At 42.8% G+C, this 12147-nt stretch overlaps 1 protein-coding gene across 1 annotated transcript in view; it reads right to left on the bottom strand.

Annotated features, from left to right (window-relative positions):
* ABCC6 (ATP binding cassette subfamily C member 6) overlaps positions 1-12147 on the bottom strand; it is a 55736-nt gene that overhangs the window by 9749 nt on the left and 33840 nt on the right. The window contains exons 21-23 of the mRNA XM_019928631.3: positions 11539-11659; positions 9776-9983; positions 1998-2308 (exon numbers count right to left, since the gene is read on the bottom strand). Of these exons, the coding sequence (XP_019784190.1) occupies positions 1998-2308; positions 9776-9983; positions 11539-11659 (640 nt within the window). The remainder of the gene's footprint in view (positions 1-1997; positions 2309-9775; positions 9984-11538; positions 11660-12147) is intronic.

Genomic DNA, 12147 nt, shown 5'->3' with positions numbered 1-12147 from the left:
TCTTCTCTGGGCTCCAATTTCCTTGTAGAATCAGAGTTCCATGGGTCTTTTTAAAAATCACCTGAGAATCTTCAAAAACTCCCAATGCCTCACCCCCGAACTATTGAATCAGAATCTCTGGTGGCATCAACCTCTCTGGTGGCATCACCTTGGCCTTGGAATTTTTAAAAAGCCTTCGAGTGATTCTCATGTACGGCCAGGATGGAGTCTGGTCTATTTACTATAGACCTAGTCTATAGTAAATATCTCATTCTCAGCTCTAAGGCCAACTGCTTCACTTAGGGCCAGTCATTGTGGGAACAAAGCCACAAAGGGCAAGGAAGGCAGCTTGACAAGTCAAATTCATTCACTTAACTCGAAGGTTACATGCCAGGTGCTGCGAACACCATGACGCACAAACAATATATATCGTTATTTGGTTTGAGGTTGGAAGCTGTCTGCGGCTGGCAGGCAGGAAAGAACCTGCATTTGCTGATCACCCAGGCTGCATGCCAGGCGCTTTCCAAATACAGTTGACCCTCGAACAACATGGGCTTGAACTGCACAGGTCCACTTATTTGTGGATACTTTTCAATAGTAAATACTACAGTGCTACGTTCTGCACTTGGCTGAATCTGTGGCTATGGAGGAACTGTGTATGCAGAGGGCCAGCTATAACTTCTAAGCAGATTTTTAATTGCAAGGAGGGTCAGTGCCCCTAATCCCCACGTCGTTCAAGGGTCAACTGCAGTATTCAGTCATTGTGAGGTGGGCATTAGGGTCGTTCACAGTTTATAGGTAAGAACACCAGAGGCTCAGAGGGATTAAGCAGCTGGTCTAAGCCTCTATAGCAAGCAAGTGGCAGGACCTGGATTCAAACACATCTCTGTCCGACTCCAAAGCTCTAGAGAAGCAGTTCCTCCCCCAGGTCAAGAGGCTATAGAAAAGACTTGGGATAGTTGTGGAGGGCAGCGATGGCCATGGTTTTTGTCTGGCTACCATGTTTTGTTTTGTTTTTTCTACTTCTGATTTTTGTCTGGCTACCATGGTTTCTTCTACTTCTGATTTCCTTGGTGGGGATGGGGGGTTGGCGGTCAATCATGAGACCTGATCATGGAGGTAGTCACATGACACAGCCCTGCTAGGCAGAGTAAACTATTCCTTTGGTCACAGTGATGAGCTCAGGGATGACACATGCCTCATGAAAGGCCAATCAGAATCTTCCCTGGGATGGATGTGTGAATGCTGAGCTGGAGAAAAGTTGCTTTGTGTCGGGGGTTGCTGAGGTGGGAGGCTGTGAGTATAGGGTTGCAAGGGGGCCATCAGACCTGCCCCCTAGAAAAGGAGTGTGTGCAAAGTTAGGCCAAGCAGAGCTGAGCCAGTGATTCTTAAATATTAGCATGGATCAGAATTACCTGGAAGGTTCATTAAAACCCAGATTTCTGGGCCGCAGCTCCATAGTATCTGAGTCAGTAGGTCTTGAATGGGGCCTGCGAATGTGCATTTCTAACTAGTTCCCAGGTGAAACTGATGCTGCTGGTCTGATACCACACTTCAAGAACCACTGAGGGAAGATATGGAAAGAGTGACAGCATCCTAGTAAGAGCTGACCCCCTGCACCCTGGGAGCATAAGCCATTAATTCTGTTCTTGTGTTTAAGCTAATTTAAGTTGGTCTCTGGTTCTGGCAACTGAAAGAGTCGAGCCTAATACAACGGTCTTTGAGAGCTTGCAATGCCTTCTTGGTTTCCAGATCACTGAGGAAGAGAGAGCTGATTTCAGCAACAGCAGCAGGATAAACTGTTAGACGTTAAGAACTTTGATGTGAACATTTGGGAGACAGAGATGAGAGTAAGTGTTAGAAACAGACTGTGGTGTCTCTGTCTCTGAGAATTCTTCTAGGGGCAGCTCCTAGATGTCCAGCTGGGCAGAACTTCTTACACTGAGTCCTGCCCAGAGACAGGGGACTGGTGGAGGTGACCTCGGCTGGCCCCAGGAGCCTCTCCAACCTCCCCTTACCTGAAACCCAGCATAGAAGAGCAGCAGTGGCACGATGGCCACGACAGCCAGCGGGGTGGTCACTGTCACCACCAGGCCAACCTCCAGGAGTCCGAAGGCATACATCAGTAGAGACCGGAATTTGTCTGGGATGTCCACGTCTACTATGTCTGTCTCTTTGGAGAAGCGGTTCAGCAGGTTCCCAATGGGCGTCCGCTCAAAGAAGCCAATAGGAGACTGTGCTACGTCCCACAGGAGCCCCCGGAAGAGCAGGCTGGATGCCCGGATCCCTCCTAGGAGCACTGTGGCCATGGAGGCAAAGAGCCCGATTGCTGGGGAGAGAGAAGGGGTCAAGGCATAAGGGCTGGAGACCCCCATCACCCTGTGGTGGCTATGTTATGAACTGGCCACCCTGATTTATCCTTTGATGGGACCACCATGCAGTGGGTTAAATAGTGTCTCCCCCCAAATTCATGTCCACCAGGAACCTCAGAATGTGACCTTATTTGGAAAGACAGCCTTTGGGGCTTCCCTGATGGCACAGTGGTTGAGAGTCCGCCTGCCGATGCAGGGGACACGGGTTCGTGCCCCGGTCTGGGAAGATCCCACATGCTGCGGAGCGGCTGGGCCCGTGAGCCATGGCCGCTGAGCCTGCGCGTCCGGAGCCTGTGCTCCGCAACGGGAGAGGCCACGCGTACCGCAAAAAAAAAAAAAAAAAAAAAAAGAGGCCGTTTGAAGATGTTATTAGTGAAAGAGCTTGAGGTGAAATCCTGGATTTAGGGCGGCTTCTAAATCTGATGACTAGTGTCCTTATAAGAAGAGGAGAGGACACACAGAGACACAGAGAAGAAGATGATGTGAAGACGGAGACAGAGACTGGAGTGATACACCACAAGCCCAGGAATGCCAAGGATGGCTGGCAACCAGCAGAAGCTAGGAGAAAGGCATGGGACAGTTTCTCCTTCAGAGCCTCCAAGAGGGACCAATTTTTGCTGACACCTTGATTTTGGACTTCTGGCTTCAGAACTGTGAGAGAATAAAAATTTCTGTTGTTCTAAACTACCAAGTTTGTGGTAATCCGTTTTATGGCAGCCCTAGGAAACTAATACACCCCCTTCCTCCCAATGCCAATCTGTGTGCTTGGAACGGAGCTAACTTCACTCTCTGTTTCTGGGGTGGGGAAAATTTCATCCCTAGCCAATCCGAACCATTGCAGTTGGCTCGGGGTGAACACATGACCCAAGTCAGGCCAATGAGACCTGGGACTCTGCTGGGACTTCTGGGAAGAGGTACTCACTTTGTGGGATACTATGTTAGCACCAGGGGAAGTAGCCTGCCTGGACAGGAAGCTATTATAGAGGAAGAAAATGAAGCTAATCTTCCAGTATTTGCTGGACCCGTGGATCCAGCCATACCTCAAGCTAGTTACCTATGGATTCCAGTCCACAAGCCAATAAATTCTCTTGTTGCTTAAGCTAGTCTGAGACATATAGTTTTAAATAGTTAGTATATTATACCTGTATAGTTTGTAGCTATATTAACCTCAAATAGAGCAGACTTTAGAGTAAGAAAAGTTATCAGGGATAAAGAGGGGCATTACATAATGATAAAGGGGTCAGTTACTCAAGAAGACTTAACAATCCTTAATGTGTATTGCCTAACAAAAGGGCATCAAAATATGTGAGGCAAAAACTGATAGAACTGCAAGGAGAAATAAATGAATCCATTATCATAGCTGGAGATTTCAACACCCCTCTATCAGAAAAGGCAGAAAATCCAGCAGGGAGAAAATCAGTAAGGACAGAGATGAACTCAACAACACCATCAATCAACTGGATATAATGGACATAAACAGACCACTTCATCTAACAGCAGCAGAACACAAATTCCTAAGCTCACATGAAACATTCACTAAGATAGACCACAATTCTGGACTATAGAATACACCTTAACAAATTTAAAAGAAGAGAAATTATACAATGTCTGTTCTTAGACCACAGTGGAATTATACTAGAAATAACAAATACCTGGAAAATCCCCAATACTTGAATATTAACACATTTCTAAGTAACACGTGGGTCAAAGAAGAAACCTCATGAGCAATTTTAAAATATTTTGAACTAAATGAAAATAAAAACACAACTTATCAAATTTTGGGCATGTAATAAAAGCAGTACTTAGAGGGAAATGTTTAGCACTGAATAAATATATATTAGAAAAAAGAAAGCTCTAAAATCCATCGTCTAAGCTTCTACTTTAGGAAACTAGAAAAAGAAGAGAAAATTGAATCCAAAGTGAGCAGAAGAAAAGAAACAATAAAAATTACAGTAGAAATCAGTGAAATTGAAAACAGGAAGTCAATGAAACCAAAGCCTAGTTCTTTGAAAAGATCAGAAAATTGATAAGCTTCTAGCCAGGCTAAGAAGAAAGAGAGAAGACACAAATTACTAATATCTGAAAAAATTTTAAAAGGGACATCACTACAGATCCCATGGATATTAAAAGTATAAAAAAGGAATACCACAAACAACTCTCTGCCCATAAATTTGAAAACCTAGGAGAAATGGACCAGTTCCTTGATAGACGCAATCTACTAAAACTTATGCAAGAAGAAATAGACAATCTGAATAGGCCTATAACTATTAAAGAAATTGAAGTGACAATTAATAACTTTCCAAAACAGGAACTGCCAGTCCCAGATGAGTTCACTAACAAATATTTAAGGAGAAATTATACCAATTCCCTACACTCTCTTTCAGAGGGTTGAAGCTGAGGGAATACTTTCTAACTTATTCTATGAGGGCAACATTTCCTAATACCAAAATCAGACAGACAGTACAAGAAAACTGTATAGACCAATATCTCTCAAGAACGTACATGTAAAAATCTTCAACAAAATATTAGCAAATTAAATCCAACAATGTATGAAAAGAATCGTACATCATGAACAGGTGGAATTTACCCCAGATATGCAAGGCTGCTTCAACATTTGAAAATTTGGGACTTCCCTGGTGGTCCAGTTGTTAAGACTCCGTGCTCCCAATGCAGGGGGCCCGGGTTTGATCCCTGGTCAGGGAACTAGATCCTGCATGCCACAACTAAAGATCCCGCCTGCGACAATGAAGATCTTGCACGTGGCAATGAAGATCCTGCGTGTGACAACTAAGACCCAGTGCAGCCAAATAAATAAATAAATATTTTAAAAATCTGAAAAATCAATTAATGTAATCTATCACATCAATAGGCTAAAAAAGAAAAATCACCTGACCATATCAATAGATGCAGAAAAAGATTAGACAACATCCAGTACCTATTCATGATAAAACAAATAAACAAAAACAACCCCCCCAAAACAAAACCCAAAACCTCTCTCAGTAAAATAGGAATCGAGAACTTCCTCAACTTGATAAAGAATATCTATTAAAAACCTAATGGTGAGAAGCTAACCTAATGGTGAGAAGCTTGGTGCTTTCCCAGTAAGATCTGGAACAAGGCAAGAATGTCCCCTCTTACCACTCTTCTTCAACACCCTGCTAGAAGTCCTAGTTAATGCAATAAGATAAGGAAATAAAAGGTATGCAGATTTCCAAGGAAGAAATAAAGCTGTATTTGTTTGCAGATCTCATGATCATCTATGTAGAAAATCTAAAAGAACTGACCAAAAACTCCTGAAACTAATAAGCAATTATAGCAACATTCCAGGATGCAAGGTTAGTATGAAAAATTCAATCACTTTCCTATATGCCAGCAAAAAAAGGAAAGCCCACAACTAGAAATACAAACTGTACGAAAGGAAAAATCTCATTGGTAAAAGCAAATATACAGTAAAAGTGCTAAACCAACCACATATAACGCGAATAGGAAGATTAAAAGATGAAAGTCATAAAATCATCTATATCCACAATAAGTAGTTAAGGGATATACAAAACAAAAAGATGTAAAATATGATGTCAAAAACAGTAAATGTGGCAGGGAGAGGAAAAAAAAAAGCAAGGTTGTTAAATGCTTTCGAACTTAAGAGATCAACAACTTAAAAAACCCACACATATATGGATTGCTATATTTAAACCACATGCTAACCACAAACCAAAAACCTATAATAGACACACACACAAAAAAAGAGAAAGAAATTCAAAAATAACACCAAAGATAGTCATCAAATCACATGGGAAGAGAACAAAAGAAGAAGAAAGGAACAGAAAAGAACTATAAAAATAACCCCAAAATAATGAACAAAATGGCAGTAAGTACATTAAATGTAATGGACTAAATGCTCCAATTAAAAGACATAAAGTGGCTGAGTGGATATAAAAAAAGACCCACATGTATGCTGCCTACAAGAGACTCATTTTAGACCTAAAGACACACAGAGATTGAAAGTGAGGGGATGGAAAAAGCTATTCCATGCAAATGGAAATGATTATAATAGATGACTATGAACAATTATATGCCAATAAAATGGACAACCTAGAAGAAATGGACAAATCCTGGAAATGTACAACCTCCCAAGACTGAACAGGAAGAAATAGAAAATATGAACAGACCAATTACCAGGAATGAAATTGAATAAGTAATAAAAAAAAAAAAGTCCAGAACCAGATGGTCCAGACTCTTTAGAGACAAGTTAATACATATCCTTATCAAACTATTCAAAAAATTGCAGAGGAACGAACACTTCCAAAATCATTCTACAAGGCCAGCATCATCCAGATACCAAAATCAGACAAAGATAGAACAAAAAAAGAAAATTACAGGCCAACATCACTGGTGAACATAAATGCAAAAATTCTCAACAAAATATTCGCAAACCAAATTCAACAATACATTAAAAGGACCATACACCATGATCAAGTGGGATTTATCCCAGGGATGCAAAGATGGTTTAATATCCACAAAGCAAGCAATGTGATACACCACATTAACAAACTGAAGAGTAAAAATCACACAATCATCTCAATAGGTATGGAAAAACCATTTGACAAACTACAACATCCATTTATGATAAAAATTCTCAACAAAGCAGAGGGAATACACCTCAACATAATAAAGGCCATACACAACAAGCCCACAGCTAACATCATACACTGTGTTGAAAAGCTCAAAGCATTTACTCTAGGGTCAGGAACAAGACAAGGATGCCCATTATCACCATTTTTATTCAACATAATATTGGAAGTCTTAACCACAGCAATTAGACAAGAAAAAGAAATAAAAGGAGTCCAAATTGGAAAGGAAGAAGTAAAACTCACCATTTAGAGATGACATGGTACTATACATAGAAAATCCTAAAGATGCCACCAAAAAACTACTAGAACCCAACAATGAATTCAGTAAAGTTGCAGAATACAAATTTAATATACAGAAATATGTTGCATTTCTATACACTAACAGTGAACTATTAGAAAGGAATTTAACAATCCCATTTACAGTTGCATCAAAAAGAATAAAATATCTCAGAATAAATCTAGCTAAGGAGGTAAAAGACCTTTACTTGGAAAACTGTAAGACACTGTTGAAAGAAACTGAAGATGACACAGATGGAAAGATATACCATACTCATGGATTGGAAGAATTAATATTGTTAAAATCCTCATACTACCCAAGGTAATCAACAGGTTCAATGCAATCCCTATCAAAATACCAATGGCATTTTTCACAGAATTAGAAAAAAATAATTCTAAAATTTGTATGGAAACACAGAAGATCCTGAATGGCCAAAACAATTTTGAGAAAGAAGAATAAAGCTGGAGGTATCACACTCCCTGATTTCAAACTATATTACGAAGTTACAGTCATCAAAACCATATGGTACTGGCACAAAAACAGACACACAGATCAATGGAACAGAATAGAGAGCCCAGAAATAAACCCACATTATATGGGCAATTAATCTACAAAAAAATATGCAAGAATATACAATGGGGAAAAGATACCCTCTTCAATATTACTCAGCCATAAAAAGGAAGGAAACTGGGTCATTTGTAGAGACATGGATGGACCTAGAGACTGTCATACAGAGTGAAGTAAGTCAGAAAGAGAAAAACAAATATCGTATATTAACACATATATGTGGAATCTAGAAAAATGGTACAGATGAACTGGTGTTTGCAAGGCAGAAATAGAGACACAGATGTAGAGAACAAACGTATGGACACCAAGAGGGGAAAGCGGGGGTGGGGGTGGGATGAATTGGGAGATTGGGATTGACATATATACACTAATATGTATAAAATAGATAACTAATAAGAACTTGCTGTATAGCACAGGGAACTCTACTTCACTGTACAGGAGAAACTAACACAACATTGTAAAACAACTATACCCCAATTAAAAAAAAAGACATAAGGTTGGATTGGATTAAAAAAAAAAAGACAGCCTCTTCAATAAATGGTACTGGGAAACATGGACACTACATGCAAAAGAATCAAACTGGTACCTGCAAAAGAATCAAACTGGACTACTTTCTCATACCATATACAAAAATAAATTCAATATGGATTAAAGGCTTAAACATAAGACCTGAAACCATAAAACTTTTAGAAGAAAACAGGCAGTATGCTCTTTGACATTGGCCTTAGTAATATTTTTTTGGATATGTTCCCTCAGAGATGGGGGAATGCGGGGAGGGGGAACTGGATGAAGGCCGTCAAAAGGTACAAACTTGCAGTTATAAAATAACTAAGCACTAGGAATGTAATGTATAACATGATAAATATAATAAACACTGCTGTGTGCTATGTATGAAAGTTGTTAAGAGAGTAAATCCTAAGAGTTCTCATCACAAGGAAATGTTTTTTCTATTTCTTTAATTTCATATTTATATGAGATGACGGATGTTCACTAAACTCACTGTGGTCATCATTTCATGATGTAGGTAAGCCAAATCATTATGCTCTACATCTTAAACTTACACAGTGCTGTAAGTCAACTATATCAACAAAACTGGGACGAAATATTATGGTATACAACTCAGGAAAAAAAGACTCTGTGGTATTGGTGAAAGAATAGACAACGAGATCAGTGAAACAGAGATGAATAGGTGGAGAACAGAGAATTTTAGGGCAGTGAAACTATTCTGTATGATACTGTAACAGTGGATATATGTCATTATACATTTGTCCATCCCATGGAATGTACAACACCAAGAGTGAACCCTGATGAAAACTGCAGACTTTGGCTAACTAGGATGTGTGGATATAGGTTCATTTGTAACAAATGTACCACTCTGGTGGGGGGATGTTGGTAATGATGGAGGTTATAGATGAGTGGGGAAATCTCTGTACCTTCTGCTCAATTTTGCTGTGAATGTAAAACTGCTCTAAAAAAATAAATCTATTTTTTAAAAAGGAAGAGAAGATGGGAGGAGATGATGGTGGGGATGTGATGCAGGGCTCTACCTCCTATGGGGGATGGGGGTGGGGCAGTGGCAGAAGCATGGGATTGGGGTGGGGTGCTGGAAGTCACCAGCAGTCAGACTTGGGGCTGTCCTCAGCTTGGGAGAGGGGCAGAGTCCAGTGGACCTGCTGCCCCACCTAAGTGCTCAGCTGCCCCATCATCTGCAGGTCAAGATTCTGCCTTTGCTGATGAGGCTGGAAGAGACTCTGAGGCTTCTGTAAAAGTAGGGATGTCCCCCACTTCCCCAGCCCCATCTTAAGGATGCAGGTCTGTGTTTGGACCCAGGACATTTGCACAGATGTTCAGGAAGGACAGGGTGAGCCAGGGAGGTGTGGGTGAAGGAGCCCTGAGAAACCCTTGGGTGGAGCTGGAGGATGGAGAGTGAGGAAGGCTGGCAGGGGTACCTTGGAGGCAGCCCAGGAGCCCAAAGACCCAGCCCCGCAGGGCTGCGTGAGTCTGCCGTCCGTCCACGGTGGGGTCATCTGCCCACAGGCTCAGCCAGTAGCCACGGCAGAAGGAGGCCACTTGCTGGCATAGGAAGAGGAAAAGTGCATGGAGGCAGAGCGGGGTGCCCACAGCTCGTAGGTAGGTCAGGTACATGGTAGCCTTCACCTGTAGCACACGTAGGAGAGATGGGGGCACAGAGACACCCCAGGGGGAGAGAGGAAAGGCCAGGTGGGGCTCCCAAAACTTGCCAGTGGGGCAGATGGAACCACCATGCAGTACCTCCCACCTGGAGCATCCTCTCCCCTCCAGGCCCACCCAGCCTCAGGACCCCCTTCCTCTATGGCTCCCAGATGGCAGTGGGAGCCTTAAAGGGGACAGGCTGTGGCACTTTCTGAGTTTGGAGTGATTTATTGAACACCTACTATGGGACAAGCATGTGTCTCCATCCTCATCATAATTCCCACCTGACAGATAGGGAAACTGAGGCACAGAGAGGTTAAGCCACTTGTTTAAAGTCTGGTTCCTACAAATCTGAAATTCTCCATGCAGCTGCAGCCAGAGTGAACTTTTGAAAACATCCACTTGCTGTTGAAAACATCTTGCTGTTGCTAACCTGCCCTGGACTTTCTCTTGCTCTGAGAAGAAATTCTAAACCTCTTGTACACTCTTTCACCTTACCGTCTACGCACTATCCGCTGGTTTCATGGGATCCCTTTCTTTTCTCTGGCACCCTGAGCTCCTTCTCACCTCAGAGTCTCTGCCCCTGCTGTTCCCTCTGCCTGGAATGCTCCTCCCCCTGCTCTTTCCATGGCTACTTCCTTCGCATCCTTCAGGGATGTCAAATGTCACTCCTCAGAGCATCCTATCCAAGCAGGTCCCTGATCCTTGGTCGGTCCCTGTCTCATCACTTTCTTTATTTTGTTTATAGCATTTATCACTACCTGATATCACCTTGCTTATTAGCATAATTGTTTTCTCACTCTCTCCCCTGCCCCCCACCACTAGCCTGCAAGGTCCACCAAGGCAGAAACTTTGTCTGGCACACAGTGGGGGTTCTGCAAATGTCTTCTGGATGGATGAGTAGGTGGATGGTTGAGTGGGCGAATGGGTGAGTAAATGGGTAGGTGGGTGGGTGGATGAATAAATGAGTGGGTCTGTAGGAGGGTGGGTGGATAAATGAGCGGATGGATGGATGGATGGCAGGGTGGCAGATGGGTGGATGGTTGTGTGAGATGGATAGAAGAGTGAGTAGATGGGTAGATGGATGGATGGGTGAGTGGGATGGATGGGTGAATAGGTGGAAAGGTAAATGGATGGATGGATGAATGAGTAGGTAGGTGGGTGAATGGGTGGGGGATGGGTGGACAAAGCAGCATAGGAGAGAAGAAGTAGTACAAGTTTCAGATTCAGACTGTCCTAGGTTTGAGTCCCAAGTTGCTCACTTGCTAGCTGTGAGAACACAAACGTCTAAACTCTTTAAGAACCCAGTTTCTTCATCTCTACAATGGAGCTATCACCATCTGATTTTAGGGTGGTTGTGGGCATTAAGAAGTATGAAGTATCTAGAATCTTACGTGGCACATAGTAGGTGTTCAATAAAGGTGAGTCGTCCCCCCAGCCCCATCCCCCCCCAAGTGCTGTATCTCTTGGGAGGTCCTGAGTCCCCAGGGGCAGCAGCGGCAGTGGATGTGGAGAGGGGGAGGGAGCAGCGGGTGGTTACCCTGCCATATTGCATGCTGTCCTCTCCTTTTGGCTGTCCTGCCCCCTCAGGATCATCTAGGGGAACCCCTCTCTGGGCCTCTGAAGTGGCGCTGTCCTTCTCAGGGACTAACTTCATGGACCTGTCATTTAGAGGAAATGAGGAAAAATCAGTGTCTCTCTTCATGGGGTGTATATGCCCAACCCTCATGGCCACTGGAAGCCACTGAGCCACTCTCTCATTCATTCATTCAACTAACGTACTGAGCACCAACTAGGTGCCATGCCCCAGTCCTCCCTCTGTGGTGCCCAGCTAGATGCCACCTATCACCCCAGAGTCAGGCAAGCCTGTTCTTCCGACGCCATCTCATTGAATGAACTTATTTGCCAACTTTGGAACCTGGTTTTCATTTTGGTCTAAGCTTTGCTGCAATCATTTTGCACCTGCTGTTTATTCTCAGATTTGTCAGTCCAGGTTTGCAGGAAGTCAGCTTTGCACAATTCAGATGCTGAAGGTTTCTTGAGTGTTCCTTTTATCTGTGGCTGAGTAGGCTGACAACCTTAAATGTGAATTACCATCTGCTAACTGTGAAACCATGGGCAGCTGACAATCTCTCTGTGCCTCAGTTTC

Source organism: Tursiops truncatus, chromosome 15, assembly GCF_011762595.2.
Source record: "Tursiops truncatus isolate mTurTru1 chromosome 15, mTurTru1.mat.Y, whole genome shotgun sequence".
Taxonomy (NCBI): Eukaryota; Metazoa; Chordata; class Mammalia; order Artiodactyla; family Delphinidae; genus Tursiops; species Tursiops truncatus.
This window is presented reverse-complemented; position numbering and strand designations above follow the sequence as displayed.